General features: G+C 35.7%; 1 protein-coding gene across 1 annotated transcript in view; it reads left to right on the top strand.

Annotated features, from left to right (window-relative positions):
- Positions 1-23,626, top strand: part of LOC149229729 (uncharacterized) — an 83,286-nt gene that overhangs the window by 34,821 nt on the left and 24,839 nt on the right. Inside the window, exon 2 of the mRNA XM_089381116.1 lies at positions 11,431-11,495. Within this exon, the coding sequence (XP_089237242.1) occupies positions 11,431-11,495 (65 nt within the window). The remainder of the gene's footprint in view (positions 1-11,430; positions 11,496-23,626) is intronic.

Here is a 23,626-nt window from a genome sequence, read left to right as displayed (position 1 = left end):
AGTGTAGACATTTAGAATTTTACTCCTTAAAAATGCCAAGGAAAATATAAATAATGATGGGAAGTGACTCTTGATAAGTATATTTATTTACATCTTATTTATATCCATGTTTTATGCAAGGACTTGTTTGATTGTCAAAGGAACTTAGCTCAAGTGGTATGGTTCATGTTTTGTGTCCCAAGTAGCACATGTTCAAGTCTCCATAGACGTGTTGACCCTTGTGGAATTTATGAAATATTGGTTCTACCAGGTGGAATAGTTCCATCGATTGTGCCTAGTGGAATGTCGTCATTATTGTTAAAAAAGAAAGGAGGATTTTCTTAAATTATGGTGGGAAGTAACTTATGGTAACTATGTTATTTATGTGAGTATTATAAAAAAATTAACTACAGAGATAATTAAATTTATCGAGAGAAAACATTAAACCAACCTTTAGCAACTAAATCACAAAGCATGCAAACACTAACAAAATATTTATCTTGGGAAAACCCAAACTCTAGGGAAAAACCCAACCAAAGGAATTCCATTATTCCTTGGCCAAAACAGTTGGCCAAGTGACCGTCACCTCCCTAGCCCTATTAAAATGTAGTCTTCCCAGCCTTTTAAAATTTCCATGAAATGAATTCCATAAGAAAATTACCACAGGAAACCAAAAAACCATGGGCCCAAAACCTCCACTAATGAATTGTTAAAATTTGACTCTTTCCTCGAGTCATGTTACCTAACATTCCCCCTTAAACCTCGACTTGTGGTTTCCTTGAATAAATCCAACCAAATCTTCTAAGTGAGCCAACCCTACACACTTTAGCCCTTACCCCATCAAAGGTTATACTCAGGGTATATGTTAACTAAACATTCCCCCTATCACTTAGGTTTAACACAAGACTTTATCGACAATTTCCTAGGGGTAGGCATGCCATTAAGGTCTTTTCACCAGAAACTACAATATTTTCTACTGCAATTTCAAGAACCATATAACGGTTGCATTCATTAATAATGATGCTTCCCATAAGCTTGTACAAATTTCTAACGTAAACTCCCCGCATCAACACAAATGCTCCTCAAACCATCTTGCTAGTATCTTTCTTGAACATTGTCTTTACCCCTACACCATCCATCTTGCTTACAAAGATTATATGTTTGGCCAACCTTAGAGTGTGCAGAATACTTAGAAGTGTTTTGATGCTTCCACATATCAACTTCAAATTGACTTTTCCTCGTCTTATGATTATGGTCTTCCTGTCATCACTTAGGAAGACATCACCACCATCATACTTCTTGTATTCATAGAACCACTCCCTGTGGGGAGTCATGTGAAAAGTTGCACTTCAGTCAATAAACCATGCCTCATGATCTACATGTGTACCTGAAGAGGCCAAGTAGACATCCACACCTTCATCTAAGGTAGTTTTCACCTCTATAGAAGAAGCATCATTAGATCCCTTTCCTTTCTCAAGAGTTTTAGATCTACAATATTTCTTGTAGTGCCTTTATTTTCCACATTTCCAGCATACCTTTTCATTTTCCCAGAGATTTATATCTCCCTCTAGATTTATATCTCTCACTCGAGGACTTATTTCTATTTCTTTTCTGAGAGCATCCTCTAACATGCAAGGTATCTCCATTATGGTTCTCCATGTTTTTTCGTCTCATCTCCTCTCACAATAAGGATGTGACTATTTGATCAAATTTTAAGGTAGTTGTATTGCTACATATGGCAACAACTAGACTATCCCATGAGTTTAGTAAAGAACACAACAAACTAATGCACTTATCTTCATCTGAAATTTAAATATCAATAAATGATAACTAATTGACCATAGTATTAAAGGAATTTAGATGCTATGTCACTAAGTTTCCATCCATCATCCTCAGGTTATACAACTTCTTTCATAGGAACAATTTATTTACCAAGGACTTATACTGATACAAAGCCCTAACTTGTCCCACAAGCTTTCGTTGTAGCTTCTCTTGACATATTTTGTAATACTGAATTCGAGACACACAACCATATTATGCTCTTTGACTTTCAATCCAACTTGTTCCGATCCTTTGTCGACATTGCGGTTGGTTTAGTACCTAGATCCACCATGATCCACTAATCTTTATCCATAACAGATCCTCCATCTTGAGCTTCCACAACTTAAAACTCCATCTGTTGAATTTCTCGATCTCTATCTTTCCATTATTCACCATTCCTTTCAGCGCAAGAATCAATCTCGCAAATCTTTCACTGTAATAGGGTCTACCACAGTTATGAGCAAAAACTCTCAGCTGCAAAGGTGTCCCCTTGAAACCAAAACTGCTCTGATACCAAATGTATAAAATTTAGCAATGGAGATAAGTATATTTGCCAAGAGAAAACATTAAACCAACATTTAGCAATAAAATAATAAGGCATGCCAACACTAACACAATATTTATCTTGGAAAATCCAACTTTGGGGGAAAAACCAAGCAATGAAATTCCATTAGTCCTTGGCCAAAACCCTGGCTAGGTGAGCCTTCACTGCTCACCTCCTTGGCCCTATTACAATGAAGTCTTTCCATCCTTTTAAAGGTTCCATTACATGAATCCCATAGGCAAATTAGCACAAGAAACTAAAAAACCATGGGCCCAAAACCTCTACTGACCAAATCAACTTTGACTCTTTCCCTGAGTCAAGTTTACCTAACAAGTATGAGTTATTTTCAAGGATTTCATTTTTGGAATAAAAAATCACTGCACAAATATATAAAAATCATGCATGAATATTGGAATCATATCCATAAATTATGGCATAAAATATGTGATGTAGTTATCCACATGACATTATATTATGCAAAGATTACAATAAGACCTTCAAGTTATGGTCCAATCAAATGTTTGAAAAATAGTTTTTTTAATAATATTGAAAAATAAATATTTATTTTTCAAAGTTAAACATTATAAGTTGCATTGGTCAATGCTAAACTAATAATGGTCAAATAGAGTCCTACCTTGGCAAGGACTAACAATGATTTTGTAACCATATTTAAATTTAATTAATAATCATATAAAAACTTAATACTTTCAAGAAGATTCTTAACCATGGATATTCACTCCCACTTTACAATGGATATTATTAACTTGTAAATAGGCTTTGTTACAATACCATGGGCAAGTAACATGACTTATCAATACCACATGCCCAAAAACCATAACTCATTTCACAATCAAAATATTTTATTTTAACTTATTTTTATAACATTTTTTTAATTAAATATAAGAGAAAAAATGTTATATTTTTGAGATATATCTAAACCCTCTACCCTCACTACTATTAAAAATACTTGGTGGATATTCATAGAGATTAAATCAAGGTTTTAATAAAATAAAAAATAAGAATACTTTTATATGTAGAAATGTGAAATTTATATAATACTAGGGTGTAGTCCAACTTATAGACAAAATAGCCTTTTTCATCGGAATTCACCAAAATCTGGCAATACAATTTCAAAAAAAATTGTTGTTTAAAATACATTTTTGAATGCATAAATGGATTCAACACCCTGAAAAACCTGAAGAACTTGAATTATGCAGATTAAACAATTCAAATTCAAATTTTTAAAAATCTCTATAGGATTTTGGTTAAAATTAACCAAAAAAATGGTCGTGAAAAGATCATTTCGTCTATAAGTTAGACTATGCCTAATACCAGTCTAGATTCATTTTAACTTTGAATCTACTAAAAAAGACCATTTCGTCTATAAGTTAGACTATGCCCAGTACCTGTCTAGATTCATTTTAACTCCAGATCTACCAACTGTCGAGAGGGATCATATCTCATTTCACTCCAAAAATGATTTGCACCTCAAGAGATCTGATCCATCTAGGTGCTTGGTAAATCCAAAGTTAAAATAGATCTAGACTAATTAATAAAATTTAAATTCCATTATACAATTACATTTCTATTTTACCTATTATTTTTATCTTCATTTTAATCTCAATATAATGAATCTTGATAATTTTTTATTTTTTTTAATTAAATTTTGAGAATAGTTTGAAGGCCTTCCATTATAATGAAGATAATGGATAGTGCTATGCTCAATGTTCCACCTTATACTATGTTTTGCAACCATTTGTTTTATTAGTCACTGCCCAAAGGGCTGCATGGACTATAGTAATCGATAGGATTCTTCTATTAAGCTGGCACAAAAACTGATGGTCCTTCCATGAAAAATGATTGTCCTTCCATTGTTTTAGCCAAAGTTTGAAAATGACATTCAAAAGTTTGAAGATCATATTTTATTTTTAACGAAAATTTTAATTTCACCATCTTATTTGGCCTCTTCCCGAGGTAAGAGGCCTATATCTCTTTGTATAAATTTGGATAAAAAGATGTATTTATTTACATTTTTATCAAGTGAAGTAATGCTAGCATTCCTTCACTAACATTTCAGTAGCATTTAATGTTTATGTTGAATGGATATATTATAAAGTTCGCTCACAAATAAGTGGGAGTGGACAAGTGGAATGGAAAAATGGTTGTAGATTAAACTTCAATGTGGCTATTTTCATGTTGCTTCTCGAGCTACTTATTCCTTGGTTACTGGGATTTATTCAGTTCCAGAACCCTTCTGCCTATTCAGTTTTAGGACCCTTCTACTTAACTAGTGTTCTATTTCTACTTCCTGTCTTATGCTAGTCCTCCACTTACAACGAGTCTTTTATTTCTTCTTGCAAAGATCTTCTCTGCCTGTAATTATTTCCAGGAACTTTCAGAGTTCTAGCTTCAATGTTTTTCGGGCACTTGGGGAGTGCAAGAATCTAAACAGAAGATGTTCCAAACAAGTTGTAACAATAAAGTTGGAAAGAGGAATTGGTAAGATTTCACACAAATGTATTTATTTTACCTCACCTGAGAAAGAATAGACATATGTAACCATTTGAATACCTTTTTAGTGGAGCATAATAAAGATAATTGCATCATTAGTTTTCAATCACGCTTATTTGAACATAATATTTAATTTCTTGTCTACTCATAAGTTGAATTACTAACAAAGCCAAGTTGACTTGCATTGAATAGAAATCAATTACAAATATGGGAAAAAACACTTCAAACATATACTTGCCTATACTTATTTGGAATGTTTTTTATCATAGTTTTGTTCTGGCCCTAGTGTTTTTCTTGATCATCCCATTGAAAACCTACTCTTTTACGCCCCGCCCTGCACCCATTCCCCTCCCTTTTCTAACAAACCAGACATCTAGTATCCTCAAAAACTTACATAATGAGCTACTTTCTCCACGTTCCTTACCTGACTGAGCTAGAGAGGGAGCACCATAAAGGAAATAATAAGATTTCTTATAAATATTGAAAGGATAAAGTAGTCAGGAATAATGATTAGTATTTCTTATTATTTGGTAGATAGAAGAACAAACAACCTATAACGAACTCCCAACAAACCTTTTGTTGGACCATACTTGCTATGGTAAGATTCCCAACCTCATAGCCAAGCAAAGGACCAGGGATGAGTCATCCCCTTTCCTAGGGGAATTATTAACCCATTATTAACAACTCCATAATTATTGATATACTACCACAAATTTAATAAGCCCCGACATTGAAAGAAATAATAGGTTTGCTTGGCCATTTTCATGGGTGGTTTTTTCTATGCCATAGTTGAAGTACTTGGACCTTAGGCTCAATGATTTCGAGGGGGCACTGCCCAAGTAGTTTTTTGAAAAAGATATCAACACCATCTTCATCGACAATAACATGTTTCATATTGAAATCCCTTTTAATCTTAGAAATTCTCGTGTTATTGTTATTGTTTTTGCAATAATAATCTCAGAGGATGCCTTCCTCCTAGTCTGGGAAACATTTCTACCACTCTCAATGATATCATATTCTTGAATAGAAATCTATCAGGTTGTCTGCCATCCGACATTACTTTGTTGAAAAACCTGACTCGACTCTGTATCTCCTTTTACTGTACCATTCCATCTCTAGCGAGTCTTCCTCCTTCTCTAACCTGTATTTCTAGTACTATCTCGTCTTTCTGGCTAGAAGTCTTTTATGGTCTCGGTTAAACACTAAAATATAGTCACGTACATTTACATTTTTTTCTTCATATTTGATAGTACAAGATTGTTAGATGGCAATATATTCGATAGTATGGGATTGTTAGATGGCAATATATTTGCTAGCATGGGATTCTTAGAGGGAGCACATGGGCTGCATGCAAACTTGAATGGCTAACCAACATGTTTGCTTTTATTTTTTTGATTTAACTTAATTTATTATTTATTTCTTTTCTTTTCTAATTAAGTTTTTTCATTTTTAATTTCAAATATTATATTTGTGATTTCTTATTATTAAAAGGGCATATTACAGTGTAGCAATGGTCTCCGCATGGGAGCCCTTGGATGCTAGTGTTTATAAAATGAAAATCAATGATCCACGTGGGGGCACGTGGATTGCATGCAAGAACATGGGCCCACCCAAACGTTCACTTATTTATTTATTTATTTCAATTTTTTTTATTTAACCATAATCGTAGCTAGCGTTGCATACTTGACAGTGTTTACATGACAATATTTAGAGGTTGAACAAAGGTCAATGCATGGTAATCATGGGGGATTCACTCAATCAACCTCTGACATATCATGTGCGTTCATGGAATATTAAATAATACCCTTAATTTGACTACATATTGGAAAATACCTCTAAAAATAAAATTATTTAACCCCCTAACAATATGAACCCAATACACCTTCCCAATTTAAAAACTGCTACTTTCAGTGGATATTGTAGGTATCCATTTTTTCATTAACATTTTTTATACTCCATTATAATTTTCATTAATTTTGGGCTCCTTTTTTTATCCCTACCAATATAAAAACCCTTTACCCCTTTATATCCCCCAATATATTATGTCATTTTTTCCTCAATATATATCCCCCAATATGAGTGCACGTGATATGGTATTGCTCTCCCAGTGAAGCCCCCATGATGGTAATATAGGAGTTTGGCAGTATGTGATGGTGCAACTAAAAGGATCGGTAGAAATTCCATTTGGAGGTACTAAACATCCAATAGCTTATGGAAAATTGATGTCCATTACATGGTTGGGATCTAGTTTTACCTTGAAATGATACTCCTCATTTCAACAAATATTTTGTAGCTGCTTTGTTTTTATAAGTATGCTTAGTTTTTTCAAAGTGTAAATTTATAGAACCAGAGAAATAAAGAGGTAAATTGTAACATAAATAAGTCATTATGTTGTATTAGTTGATATTTTTTCTATATTTGTGGCATTCTGAGTGTCAAGATAAGGGTGAAAAATATAAAGAAATTCTCTCTACACTGAATATTTACGAGTCAATCTGATTAACATGTTGATCAATACCACTGATTCTACATTAGTCTTTAATTTGCATCACGAAGTAAGGAGGTGACATATTTTTATTATGTACCTAACTATGATGAAGACCTTTTAAGTATCAATGGAGGTAAGCCCAAGATTTATATGGAAAAATGGTACATTGCACTTGTTTATATACAGGTTCAAAATCAATTTATGTTTACAATTAAGATATATCATGAGACATTGTTGATGCACTTCTCTGAAGCTTATTTAACTATTTTCTTTGTCACTTAATCTGAGGGAAATAATGGCATACTATTTTGGCCTTTCTTTAAATTATTTACTTTGTTATATGTAGAATTTCCTCTTTCAACAGGAAACACCTGGATTCATCCAAATAACACAGAAGGAACACCTTGGCCCAGTATCGCATCACTGAAAAATGGAATGACTAAACTTGAATATTTGAGTGGAAGAGAGTTACATAGTTCTGTTGTACTATTCTTTCTCTCCTTACATTGTATTAAGGTTGTGGATGCTTCCATTTTTATTCAGTTTATGTGCCTCATGCCCCTGCTCTATCTAGTTGTTGAGCCCAATGTGTTCAGTCTCTCCAAACATCATATTGAGTTCTATTAATCTAGATTCCTTAGCATAGGTGTTTGGGGCACTTACAAGCTTGACATCTTTAAATATTGCCTTCAATAATTTCTCTGGCCCTCTTCTTACAACACCCTTTTTTAAAACCTTGATAACAAATTATTTTGTGGGCAATGTTGGGTTATGTCTATCCCTTGACTGCCAAACTTGTTCTTCTCTTGAAACCCATCATTCAAGCCATGTTGGAGCGGTCACTATCCTTGTCTACATTTTGTCTGGCATCATAGCATTGGCTTTGTGCACAAGATGGTATTTAATTTTTAAAACATGCAGACGATTTAGGCAGGAGTTGATCCAATATGATTTCTCTTGGCCCTGGACATTCATACCATTCCAAAATCTTAAATTTACTATAGAAAATGTCCTCGAGAACCTGACAAAAACTAATATCAACAGTAAAGGTTCTTTTGGAGTTGTTTAGAAAGTTGAAATGTCGAGTGGAGAAGTGATTGCAGTGAAGAAACTTTGGACTTCTAATAGGGATGATGTAAAACAACATCAGAATGCATTTGCCTCAGAAATAAAGGTCCTTACCAATATTTTCCATCGTAATATTGTGAAGCTACTTGGGTATTGCACCAATCAACGAGTTCAACTTCTTCTCTACAACTACAAACCAAGTGGGAATCAATCTCAATTATTCCATGAGAGGAGGATTCTTGACTGGGATACACAATACAAAATTGTAGTTGGACCAGCTCAAGGCCTTTCATATTTGCACCATGCTTGTGTGCTTGCAATTCTCCACATGGATGTCAAATGCAATAGCATAATTTTTGATGCAAGGTTTGAGCCATATTTCGCTAATTTTGGCCTTTCCAAGCTGATGACTGCTTCTAATTTTCATCTTGCGATGTTCAAGATTGTTGGTTCATATGACTACATTGCACTTCGTAATGTCTATGTAGTGTTTATGTGTCAACAAATTCTTAGATTCCATGTTACACTGTGTGTTTCATTCCATTCTTCACTACCCTTAAAGAAATTTCTCATGTCTTTAATGCATTCTATTCATTTCCATACTTCTAAGTCATTCATCACTTGTCTCTTTACTTGCAACATATAACAAATTATTAGGTTCTATGTTACACTGCATATTTTATTCCATTCTTTATTATCTTGAAAGATATTTCTCAGACCTTTACAACATTCTTTTCATTTTCATACTTCTAAGTCATTCATCACTTGTCCTTACTTGCAGAGTATGGCTACACAATGAACATTACAGTTAAGAGTGATGTATATGGCTATGGAATTGTTCTCATTGAATCTCTGTGGAATCACCCATAGGTGATGGATTGCATATAGTGGATTGGGTAAAACAGATGATGTAGAGTTGTGAACCTATATTGAACATTTCTAAGTCATCCAAAACTGGATGAAGATGGTCGAAATGTTTTGACACACTTGTCAAGGCTTAGAGTTAAATTGAATGATGTTAGCGGTGGAGATCACTAGTCTAAACCTAACTTGCTTTCTCAATTGATGCATGCTATAATTTACTACAATTCTAATGTCAAGAATAGAGCAATCATTTTGAATTAGATAGTTGGACCATTTATAGCTATTCTACTTCAACAAGTTGGGTTTCAAGTTTCAAGGACGTGTCACATATCTTCAAGTTCCACAACTACTCTTTGTGTCCCACCAATATTAGACTACTTTCATTATGGTAAGGTTATGGATCTTGCCAAATTCACAAAGCCTTGTAAATGCATACCACTAACACTTCCTTTTGTGTTCCATGTACTATGCAATCAATGTTGCTTGTCATGTAATTCAAATATACAAATAAGGTGTTTTTCAAGTGTCATGTTGTGTTATTAGTATGGATTATGAGAATACTAAGAGATGCCCATCATGCGAGGATATTTTTCAGAACCTATGCTAGTAGTAGTAATCCTCTGCAAATAATTGTTTTGTTCCATTAGATAGTAAATTTTAAATTTTGGACAATTTCCAAGAAGTTTTTTTGGACAATTATCATATATTTTCATTATTATGTTGATCAGTCCAGCTACAACAACTTTCTAATACAAAATATACCCATTCTTGTTAATCAAGAACATTAAGCCAAAAGAGGATCGTAGAAGTTAAAAGCTAACCTATAACTTTCTAAAAACCATTAGAAAGACAAATCCTAACCTCAGTTAAATCTTCAAACAACCCTTTAATTTTGCCCAAATTAGCTTAAAAAATCAACCTTAGACTTGGCGAAATTGACCTTGAACTCAACCCCAAATTAGTTGAATAAATCAATGATGAGCTCAGCCTAAAACTAGACCAACTACGTGCAATATTCATGTACATAAACTCAATGAGAGTCAAGATGGTATCAACATAAATTTAGTATAGAAGCAACTAGTTGCTCATTCCACCAACAGAAGAACTCGACCTACTTAAACCCTTTTATGACTTCCATAGTGATAATTGTTATCACGTTCTATATACAGGTAAGAAGAAGCTTCGAGATCTATCCTGGAAGCAATCAATTTGACAATTGAAAGAAAGACAAGGAGGGGCTTTCATGTTGCATAAAGTTTGATATCAAGAATTTGTAAGGAATGTTCACTTATTAATTAAGCTAAAAAGCAGAGGTAGTTTAGATTGTAAGCAACTCCATTCTAGCCCCCAAATCAGTTGGGTTTAATTAAGATTTACACACACATATAAGAGTGCAACCCTAGGGTTACCACGACATCCAATTAAGCGCTTATCAACAAGCAAACAATATCATACCACAATGATCTCTTCAAAATCCATACATCAACATTTTAATCAATGTGTGATTAGAAAATCCCAACATCTTCTTCCAGGACCTAGGCAGCCTACCATCAGTGCTCGATTCAATGTAAAGAGACAAAGATAGTGTTGATTGTGAAAGTCTGAAATTATGAAAATATACTAGTCCCCACACCTACCCTCAAAACATAAAAGAATAAGTTTCAGAATAAGTTTCTTCCAACATCTAACTATAATGAATATATGCTAACAATTATAATGTAATTATAATCCATCGATATGCCTCACGGGATCTCTAATCGTTCAGGTCAATGAGGGTGGACTAGTGCCCATGATTCACGAATACAACATCGAGCATAAGAATCAATGAAAGAGCCCGCCCCCACCCCTAACCCTAACAAAACAAAAACATAGAAATCGAATGTACAAACCAAACTTCCTAATTGATTTTACAGGGAACAAATTTATTGGCAACACAAATAAAACACCAAGATGACAAAGGGCAAAAAAATAAGCTTATAGAGCATTAAAAATAGAATTAAGTGCTTACTTTGGGATCCCTTCATAGCAAGACCCTCTCACACTGACATTCACTCGGGCAGGGCCTTGTTACTCCACATCCCCTCTTGTTTTATTTTAAATTTTGTTGTTTTCACTAGTTTATTGCTTAAATTAGTTTTTCTGTTTAAAACTACAGGTGGGGACTTTGCCTTCTCGAGGTTCTTAATCGATTATGTCTTTGAGGTTGACAAAAAAGTTAAGGTATAAGTTTTATAATTCCTTAAAATTAAATAATATTTTAGGTTTTAATTAGAATCAACATTTATATGCAGTGAGAGTCTTAATCTATTTTATTTTTTTAAATGAAAGTCATTAAAAAGGGTTGTCATTAGGATTTATAAAAAGTTATTTTAAGATTAGTGATTATAATGATTTATAAATGGATATTAAATATAATATTATCATTATTTTTTTAAATGAAAATATCTATATTGATATTTGAATAATGTTAAGAAGAAAAATGATACACTGTTTGGATTTGTTGTTATTTTTCTTTTATACATGGATGATATTGGTTTTCAAGAGAGAACAATGGGATCTTTATAAACCATTGTTGTTATTTTTCTTTTATACATTGATGATATTGGTTTTTATGATAGAACAATGGGATCTTTATAAAGAACTCAAAGTTCTTATCATGGGTACAACACAATTTTGGTATGTACATTTTTTTTGAACTAAAATAATTTAAGGTATCTTTTGCTTTTGTTTTTTTTCTTCTTCTTTTAAAGGAAAAAACTTGAAGTTTTCCATCATTTTTACAAAAAATTATGAACATATCATTATTATTCATAAAACAAAGATTACGAATGCCAATTACATGTAGCTTAAGTGGTTGTGAACAAATTGTGACCCTTCTCATTTAAGTTTAACAACATTAATTTTAAAATGCATTTTTTGTTTTGTTTTTCAAGTTGGCTGTGATCCTCCAAGCTTGACCTATGGCTTGAGGAGTCGCGACCCAGGGACATCTAATCCGTTAAAATCGCCCGGGATTGCACCTAGCGTGGGTCACACCATCCTTAAGTTGATTGGACTTTTTAGCATGTCTCCTCCCCTAGCACACGACACAACCATCCCCCGTGAGGTTTGATCCTAGGTTGCCTGGCTAACAAAGCCCATCCTCAACTGGTTGTGCTAATGGGACTTGACAATTTTAAAATGAAAAATTATTTTTCCAATATTATGAATTTAATGAACAAAATGATATATATATATATATATATATATATATATATGAGAATTTTTGGAGAATCAATAAGTTCGAAAGGTCGACTGCCATTATTTCACCAAATACAATTATTCCATAAACAACACAAATGAGCCACTTACAACGTGTCTTTGAACACTTGAATCCACACAGTTGGGGAAACGAATTGTGTTGAAATTGTAACAAGGAATGACTTCTTTGACCCGTGCCTTGGTCAAAGATGGTAATTTGAATTCAGTGTCATAAATACTTGAGTTAGTTGTCCGTTAACATGTGTGATGTGGCCTATCAATAGTTTATAGTCAGTAAATTTGAGTTAGATGGCTTTCAATGAGTTGTGTACTAGTTGATGACTAAAATTTAGCTATCTAGTGGAGTTAAACTCTAGTGTATGTCAATTAACTAATCTCTATCTCTAAAATAGAGATAGACTTGAGTTCTTGAGTTTAGTTGAGTAGTTTGACTTTTGTTAGCTCAATTGAATCTCAGTTAACTAGTTGCAGCTACTAAATTTAGCCCTAGTAGGTCATGCAATTCGAATTGCCTATTGAGATTAATTGAAGGCACAAATCTATTTATTATGGTGCACATGTTTTTGTGTGCAAAGGTTGAAAAGAAAGAAAATAAATTCTCTTCGGAATTGCACAAGGAAATAGGATAAATCCCTTTTTTTGGGGGGCATAATTGCACTAGGAAATAGGATCTCCTAGCAGGCCTTATTTGCTTAAGTGTTGGGCAAGTCCTGTGGAGAGTTGATCAATATTACAAGGAGCTTCAAGCCTGAAGCAAATTCTATATTGTAATAGATCATATTACTCAATTAATTTAATACAAGCAAGAGGGGTTTTTCCTAGTTGGGTTCTCCAAATAAATTTCCATGTGTGATTGATCTATGTGTGTTTGTGTTTCTATTCACTGTTTTCTTTTCGAATAATTTTGGTAGAGAAATATTGTGTCTTTTGCAGATCAGTTTGCTCTCATTAGCAGTTGCAAGGTTTCAAGGATTTTCTACAAATTGTTCACCAAATCTCTCGCAGTAAGATCCTTTGACTTAAAAAAAGGAAGACATGGGGGTGGGATTTGATTTACTTATGTGTGTATGAGTCACAAAACCATTTAATACGGTTTCTTTGGGTAAAGAACAAAATGAAATTTATCATAAACCACATAATAAAATCTAAGTCCTTTATTTAGCTAACCCAAAAGAACCTCACAATAAACACATCTATAATATTTATAAAGAAGGACAACAATGACTATCATTTTCATTTAATATGTTCTACCCTTCATAATATGAAATACAATTTTTTTCAACCATAATAGAAAATGTTTATATTTAGGAGAAAATAAATGTTTGGAAACACAACCATACATTAAAAAGTACAAAATCAGAGTTTTTCTCTCCTTAAACTGTTAGTAGAGACTGGCCTTTCAATCATCCATTTCCAAAAATTTCCATTTTCATCCTAGATAAAAGTAGTAAAATTCAAAAATAGTGTCTTCAAAAACCCCGAAGAACTTAATACTTTTAAATTACACTTTAAAACGCTGAAGGAGAAGGACCAATAATAGTGCCGCGATGAAACTGTTTAGAGGAACAATATTTAAATATAGGAGACACCCCATAGCTAGAGAGGAGTGTGTTAGAGAGGAACCACGTTTACAATGTTAGCCTGAAGAAAGTTGGAGATCCAATAATTACTAGCGAAGAGCTACCAACTCATCCTCAATGCCCTACATTTTAACCTTATGTTGCACCAATAATCTTATATCAACGATTAAATATGACATAGTTTCATTATGTTGTATATTATAGTTGCAATATGTCCTACTACAATTGAGTAATTTCCTCTGTCCAATATGATTTTGCCATGCAGAAGAAAGCCAAACATATCTAAAACATCAGTGCACTAAATACCACCATGCTACCACAACTACTCCCAAATTTATAGATGGAGCCACCATTGTGACTACCTAACAAAGGTATGATGTAATGACCCTTGTTGAATGATTAAACTAACTTGAGGGGGAAGAGAAGTTTGAAATAAGGAGGTAGAATAATCCCAAGTGCTGAGACCACAACTAAAATTCAAAAATGGAAAAATACAAATCCACTGAGAACATTGTCCACATCAGAATAACAAAAGTTTCCTTGAAAGGCTGAGACAAAAGGGGGTTCCATGGAAAAAACCTAGTGGGATCACCTCAATGCCTGCCCTCGGCCCAGACTCCCAAGGGTCACATGACATCCTAATAAAGAAAATAAGGCACCCAATTAAGGTATTCCCAATGAATCCAAATACAACAATAAACACCCTTACTTCCTCATAGAGCCAAAGAGTAATGTTCATTCCAATTATAGACTTGAACTCAAATATAAACCAAAGTCAAAGTTGCTATGACCTACGAAAGCCATTGTACAAAGTAATTATACCTTAAAGAGGATATTTTCTAATAGAACGACTTGATATATCACACACATAGTGTTGCAAATTTAATTTCAGAGTCCTTGGAAAAGAAGCTAGGCTCAAAAACCAAACTGCATCTAAAACCTTACCCGCCTGGATGGATACATGATAAAGAAAAATTGAATGTAACTAAGCAGTGCAAGGTTAAATTTGTGATCGCTTCTAAGTTAGTGGATGAGGTAGAACTTGATGTGATACCATTGGATATTTGTGGCATGGTGTTAGGGAGTCCATATTTATATGATAGAAAAGCAATCTTCTTCTGTCATGAAAACAAATACCAAATCACAAAACATGGGGTAGAATATGTTGTAAGGGCTCATTAAACTAAAATCAATGCCATCCTTGTAAGTGCGGGACAAATGAAGAGGTTGGTGAATTCCAGTAAGGGTTGCATGCTTATGGTTGTAAGAAGGAAAGATGAAGAATTATCCGATGTTTTCCATGGTTGTGATCATGTGCATAAAAAGGAATTATGTGAATTAATTTCTAACTATGATGAGATGTTTCAGGAACCAAGGGGATTACCTCCGAAGAGGGAAATCCAACATGAGATCCATTTGCAGCATGACACTCCTTTACCAAACATGGGCATGTATAGGATGTTGACTATTGAGATGGAGGAGATAAAAAAGCAGGTACAAGAACTATTGAACCAAGGGGTCATGAGACCGAGCACTTCTTCGTGCGGCTCATCGATTGTCTTAGTGCCGAAGAAAGATGGCACATGGAGGATGTGCATGGATTACCAATCAATAAACAAAATCACGGTGAAAAATCATTACCCTCTCCCGCGCATTGATGATTTACTAGATCAATTAAAGAATGCTATCTATTTAACCAAATTGGATTTGCGTAGTGGTTATCACCAGGTCTGAATTGCAGAGCAGGATGTGTGGAAAACTGCCTTCAAGGCCGAATAGGGGTTGTTCGAATGGATGGTGATTCCATTTGGACTTTGCAACGCTCCAACCATTTTCATGAGAGTTAGAAATGATATCTTTAGGCATTTTATTGATGAATTTGTTCTTGTATATCTAGATGATATTCTTGTCTTTAGTAAAAATTGGAATGAACATGTATGCCATGTAAAGAAAGTGCTTGATGTATTGAAAAAAGAAAAACTCTATGTAAAATTGTCAAAGTGTGAGTTTGGGAAAACCTCTTTGGTTTACCTAGGTCATATTGTTGGTCATGGTCAGTTAAAAATTGATCCTTCTAAAGTTGAAGCAATTGTAAATTGGCCTAAGCCTACTAGTGTAACCGAGGTTCACAACTTTTTGGGTGCAGTACAGTATTGGAGGAGATTTATTGCCAATTTCTCTATTATTGCAGCACCTCTACACACACTGACAAGTGTAAAGCAAGTCTTTTAATGGGGAGGAAAGCAACAGAAGTCCTTCGAAGCATTGAAAGAAAAGATCAACACCGCACCGGTCTTGGCCTTACCAGATCTCCAGTAGCCATTCGAGATTGAGATAAACGCCAACGGATATGCCATGGGAGCTGTACCGATGCAGCAAAAGAAGCCGATATGTTACCATTCAGAGAAATTCTCTCAAGTTGTGATAAACTATCCCACTTATGACAAGGAGTTATATGCCTTGGTCCAGAGTGTGAAAAAGTGGAAACACTACCTGATCAACAAGGATACCATCATCCATATGGATCATCAACCCTTGCAGTATCTTCAGTCACAAACCAAGTTGCAGCAAGATCATAATTTCAGGTGGATGGGTTTTCTTCACCAGTTTCATATGGTAATAAAGTATAAGAAGGGTACTAGCAACAAAGTGGCCAATATGCTATCTCGACCTCCTATTTCTACTTCTGTTATTTTTCATAATGCTTCGTTATCTTTTGAAACTTATGCTGAACAATATGGTAACAATGATGACTTTAAGGAGATTTATGCAAAACTAACCCATGGTTCACAGGTGGATAACTATCACTTGTAGGGGAAAATGTTGTATCACCTAGGAAAATTGTGCATACCCATAGGGGAAAGGGTACATGTGATTTGGGAGGCCCACACCTCCCTTGTGTCTGGTCATTTTGGTGTTGAAAAAACTTTGTGTCATGTACAAAGATTTTTCTTTTGGCCTCATATGAAGAACATTGTGACTTGCTATGTAAAGGGATGTGTGATGTGTTATGTTTCAAAGCCCTCTAATAGAAAACTCGGACTCTACACACCACAACCTATTCCAAGTCGTCCATGGGAAAGTGTATCAATGGATTTTGTAGGAGGTTTGCCTTTGTCTAGAAAAGGTCACGACTATTTGTATGTCATCATTGACCATTTTAGTAAGATGTGTATTTTAATGCCTTGTAAAAAGCATATCACTACAGAGCAGACTACTTATCTTTTCTTTCAACATGTTTGGGTCCATTTTGGGTTGCCCACATCGATTGTGTCAGATCAGGACTCTCACTTTCTCGGAGAGTTTTGGACCAGCTTGTGGAAGATGATGGACACCAAGTTGAAAAGAAGCACGACATTTCATCCACAGACTGATTGACTGACAAAGGTTGTCAACCGCACTATGGTACACTTGTTGCAAGGCTATTGTGGAAAACATACTAATTTTTGGGATGAGCATCTTCCATATGTGTAGCATTCCTACAATCGAGCAGTGCACTCATCTACGCATTGTTCACGATTTGAGACATGTTTTGGCTACCTACCCAAAGATTCTTTTGATATGGTTTTTGGAAGGGAATATGACACTAGTGGACACAATGATAGGGACAAAATACAGTGATTCATTCAGCGGATCTAGTTGATTCACCGAGTAGTATAGGAGCAGTTGGATAAGTCAAGCTCGGTACATGGCTCGACATGAAAAACACCGAGTCGACCATCAATTTCAAGTGGGCGACAAAGTATGGTTCCATATCCACAAGGACAGAATGAAGGGAGAAGGGAAAAAGTTGCCACAAATCTGATATGGTCCATTTACCATCTTGGAGAAGATTGGAGACAATGCCTTTCGTCTCGATTTGCCGACATATATGCAAATGTACTCCATAGTGAATGTGGAAAACTTAAAGATTTATCAGCCACCATTGATTATGGACACCGAAGAGGTGGGATCAATTCTTACAGTTGATGATTTTGCACCAGAGTATCTCGATGAGTTGCCTGAAGATATCATCCTTGACAGAAGAACCAGGACTTCACGACGGGGAGATGTGGAATACCTTCGAGTTGGTTTCAAAGGGATGCACCCTAAAAAGACAAAATGGCTAGAAAAAGAAAGAGTGAGGGAACAATTCCCTCACTTGCCAATTGGCTGATAAAGATTTTGGTGGTCCAAAAGCTCCTTAATGGGGAGGATTGATCCAGGCAGATCTCCAGACACCAGTGGCATGAAAAAGGCTCAAAATTCAAAGTGGCATAAAGTTGATTAACTTGACATCATATCTAAGTGCTCGTCACCCTGATTCCAATGGTGTGAACGACACTCCAATCCAAGTCCGTATGAAGAAGATAGAAGCAGTCAAAGTTCGGGGTTGACTTACCCATGTGGCAGGCTTAAGGAGGGCGCAATTTGGCAAGAATTTGGCACCGGAATCCGACCAGTTTTTCGGGCGAAATTGTGGGTCCGTTAATTTGTCTAATATCCCCTAAGGTTCTAGAAAATTTCTAAAGTGGGTGGCAGGCCATAACCCCCACCACCCCCGGTGGAACCTTATTTATTTTTAAATATAAAAAAATACAAAAATATGGGGCGAGCTTCCATGACCCCGCCGACCTGGAACCGCCAAAACAATTTACATTAAAAAAGAGGGGCAGGCGACCATGACCCCGCCGCCCTCGGAATCACCACATCATATAATATATATATATATATGGGGGGTGGGCTGTTAACCCTATTGCCCCTCCACTCATCACCACACTATATATACGACGGAAGGATGGGGACGGGCCACTGCTCTGATGGACCCACTGCTCGATATAACAAGCAAGCAACGGTCATGTAATAAAATGGCAGGGGCAAGATTTGATCCCCTGACCCCTTCTCAACGATTTACTTTATTTAACCAATGCGCCACCGGTCCCTCTTGGGATATCTACCCAAAAACAAAATATATAAACCTTTCTGCATAGTGCGGTGGGGGAAGAGCATGGCATGTTTTTCGAGACAGATGAATTGCAGGAGGCGGAACCGTGAGTAGGCCTGTAACAGGGGTCAGAACCTTGCCTGAGCATATTTTCCAGGGGGTCAGTTTTGGTCGAGTGTCAGAATTGGGAAAGTTTTATATCGATTTTGCACCTATCAGCGACAGGAACTCAATGGTGATGCCAGTTTCTGCAATAGAGCTCTCCATTTTTCGGCCATTTTCCATATTGGAGGTACAAGACTCCTTTTGTAAATGTTTATTGTACTTCTTCTTTCTCATGCCACTTAATGAATGAAGGCCTCCCCATTGATCGAGCAGGGCCCGGAGACATAGTCCAAATTGGACGAACTTCGTTATCAAGTCTCTTGTCTTCGTTCATGCTTTTATGTGTTTCTCCTCTTCTTTTAGGTGCACATTAAATTTCTATGGTTAAGATACAATTTATCCATGTAATTCTTTAATACATCTATAAGCAAAAGATCTTGGATCAGTCATTGCTTAAGAAATATGTTAAAGATGTTGGTCATGTGATTGAATGGTTTGTATTGCAGGTGGAACCATATGGAGAATTCCAACTGGAGGCTCTGTGTATATTGCAGAAAAAGGTGCTCATGCTATGGAACCGAGCAATCGAGCAAGTTAAAGTGCAATGGAAGCACTTTGTGCTCGATGAATCTACATGGGAGATGGCGGATCAAATGCGGGCTATGTATCCTTCCTTTTTCTCCGGTTGAGGCAAAGCATTTTTAGCTTGGTGTTTTGGTGCGGTTTGTGGTATATGTTTTGATGATGATGGTTTATGTACATATGTATATGGATGTAAATGTCACCATGAGCTATGTTATAAAGCTCCAATAAGTGGTATGTGTGTCATGTCATTATGATGTTATGTTGTTATGTTTCATGTTGGTTTGCTTCTCAGCAGGTTGATCATTGTAAATACTGCATCGAGTTAAGTTATAAAGCTCCATCGATAATATATTTTGCTTACAATATTTTTTTGGTTATAGGTGTTTTGAACACCGAGGATGGTGTTCCCCCAATGGGGAGGGTTCTGTAATAGCCCTGGTGAAAATTCCATGTAATAAAAGTAAATAAAGGAAAATAATAACCACAATTGATGGGACATGTATTCCAAGCTGAATGTTGGGAAAAATCCTAATTACGGGGATCACTTGTGATTGTTTATGGCTAAGGAAATTGTCAAAGGCAATGGCTAAGGCTTTGGAAAGGAAAAATGGAATTTTTGGCACATTTATTTATGAAAATAATGGAAATTAGGAGAAAAGGGAGGTGAAAGGTCACAGGTTGCATGCGAGGAGGAAAATGAAGGAAAATAATGGAAAATGAAGAAAATAAAGGCCTCATTCATAAAAAGGTTTCTGAGGATCAGTTGGTAACCTTTTGTCAGTTCAATTTTGGAGCTCTCTCATTATTCTCTCTCTCATACTCTTGGAGACTCAGAGTTTTCTTGGAGCAAGAGGGAATCGAGATCATCAGCTACATTAGATTTTCTTGCAGGTACCAAGTTGCATGTATGTTTTCTTCACTAGTTTTGGCATGCATGGCATATGCATGTGGATTCTTGGTCATGATCTGTCATTGGCATGGAGGATTGCTTGGATTGACAGTGGATTGCCTAGCCTTGCCATTTCCGGGATAGCCATGGTGATTATAGGTTTACTTTCATTATTTGCTTTTGGTTGGTTCTCATGTTTCCTAAGCTTGGGTTTAGTTATTAGTTCTTGGAAGCCCTGGTTGGACAAACGCTCTGGAAGCCCTATAACAGCTTGGGTTGAGTTACTAGTCCTGGAAGCCTTGGTTGTAAAAACACTCTGGAAGCCCTTGGAGGGTTGAGTTACTAGTCATGGAAGCCTTGGTTGAAAAAATGCTCTGGAAGCCCTGGAAGGCTTGGATGGACACCAATCTGATGATGGTTTTGTGATGTCCAACCGTGAGGTGAAATCATTGTTTGATGGGTTGATGTGGTTAGCCTCTGGAATCCCTGGATGAGTTTTGATTGATGTATTCTATGAGATCCCACATTCATGCTTGGAATACGACACAAGGGTGAATGGCTGAAGAGAGATTTGGCTCAGCCATTCTACGGTTGGGTGGAACGTGGAAGTCCCATCCCGGGTTTGGATTTTTCATCATTAATGAAAGGTTATTTCTCCTTGTATTTCTATAATAATTTTGATGGATTAGATATCATCTATATGGTTGTACTTTCATGAGTATTTATGTTGCTATTATGCTCGTTATGCAAGTGTTTTATGACAACAGCCATGTATGACTTTCACCATGTTTTTACTTGTAATTGAATGATTAATGCATCTATGAACTAATGGATGGAATAACAGTTTATGTATTGACTCATCAATGGTTCTTAGTGATTTGCAGCTAAGTATGACACCCATATGCTAAGAACTGTTATTTACACCTTTAGATTAGATATTTGTGATATGTTTGACGAAATACCAGTCATGGCTAGTAGGGGTCTAACCAAGGTCTTAAACAAGTATTTGCCTTAATATGTCATTCCCATGTTATTTTACTGTTATGAAGAGATGGTTCAATTATGGGCAGTGCCTTGGGATCTGGGCCTGAAAAAGTGGCTCAAAACTCAAGGTCGCTGGCATAGAATTGACAAATTTAGTCTCTGGTTGTTGGCAGGAAAACTTGTGACAATGAATTTAGGTTTCTAGATGTTGTCATGCCTATAGCATGAAAGCGACTGAGGCTTGAGTTGTCCAAAAGTTCAGTTGGAACCAAGAATAAGTTGTCTAAAGTATTAGATTGGTTCTTAAGGGTCTTGTCGCTGATGTTGAATGTCTGTATGGTGTGTTTTTGTCAGTTCCACTTCCATAACATGAATTAGGAGGCCAAATCATATCGTAGGGGAATCTCGTCGCATGTTTATCTTGGCTAGCCGGTTTCTTGCGTAGATGTGGGAATATGGTGTTACAGGGATCTTGTTGTTCCACATTGTATATAAAATTGTATTAACACAAAAATAAATAAATCAAAAAGAGGGTAATCTAGGCATAAAGGATTACCAAGGAACGGTGAACTGCAATATACACCTTGGCGAACTAAGGACTTAACATATAGAAATCAATCTCCCCGAATGTTGTGTTCAGTGTATCACGGTATATAAATGATAGACTCGATTACCTATGTATGAATAACAACCTATTGGGGACTCCCAAAATATACTTGACGGTACATGGGAGTGCAGTTCGTAGTAGTGTTTTCTAATGCGTAACCGTTCAATGAGAGTGTTCCCATATACTTTACGTGCATGGAGCGCCTCCTATATACCCAAAGGTACGTGGAGAAGAATATTATACATTCACATGTGGAACAATATATCGCCCTCGGGATGCAATGCTAGAAAACAACAATAGCACCTATGTTTAACAACGTCTAAACATGTCTCTAGCCTAGACCTCTATGTGTTTGCGTTAATTTTACAAATGCCACTTAGGTTGATTCAGTAAATTTTAAGTTGATATTGAATTAAGTTTCAGTTTTATGGCTCACCATGAATTCACTTGAATTACCTAAAATGAAAATCTAGCATGAGGAAATGGAATATTTCTCTTCAATGAAAATCTAGCTAAGGAAGGGAAGAGACAAACAATATGCATCATAGAGAATGCAGTAAACAAGATGTGAAATACAATTTCCTTTTCATGCAACTGTTCCTAAATCAATGTAGATGCAAAAACCCTGAATTCCAATGCAATATTTTTTCTTTTCACCACACTTAATTTTCAAAAATGAGGAAAACTAGGATATAAGTTCTAATCATTGATTCAAATACACTTTTCAGAATGAGGACTAGAACAACAATTCATCCAAGCGATCAATGATAAAATGAAACAAGTTTGTAAGTGACCTAATGATAAGAACAAAGAAAGATCGAAACCAATCTTACCAAAGGAAACCACACACAAATGCAAACCAAATGGAGGCTTCAAAGAGACCACAAGACACTCAAGACTCAGGGAAGGTTAGTTGGAAGTAGGCTAATCAAAGAAACACTGAGAAAATAAGGCAAATTTTGTGAAAAAGCAGGGATTAACGCAAGTGCAGAAGAGGCACCAGTGCTTTGCAATGTAGGCATAGAGAGGGCCCAGGTGGGGTGCAATGCTCTGTTAGCAAACCAGCGGGTGTGTTGGTCTTAGGAAATAGGATTCCGACACAAAATTGCAAACAAGACTTAATGAAATCACTTCCTAGGTCTGTTCTTGGCCGATTAAATCAACAAAGGTCTATGAAAGAGGTAAAGAAAACATACTGGACAAATAAACCACCAAGGGAATACACCATTCCCCATTATGGTTGCCAATTTGTTATGCAGGATTTACGATTGTGGACAAAAGTATCTCCCCTAGGTTTGGTGGCTAACATAGAACAACAGAAAGACAAAGGACCCAATGTTTTCCTTAAAGTAAGTAGATGAAGGGATGAAACCTACTTGGATTTTTTCATATGTTTTGCTCCTTCTTTGGCATGAA

The sequence above is a fragment of the Pinus tabuliformis genome, chromosome J, assembly GCF_031772625.1.
Source record: "Pinus tabuliformis cultivar Carrire ecotype Pingquan chromosome J, CPIR1, whole genome shotgun sequence".
In the NCBI taxonomy this organism is placed as follows: Eukaryota; Viridiplantae; Streptophyta; class Pinopsida; order Pinales; family Pinaceae; genus Pinus; species Pinus tabuliformis.
The sequence above is the reverse complement of the archived record's forward strand: the minus strand, read 5'-3'. Positions and strand labels throughout refer to the sequence as shown.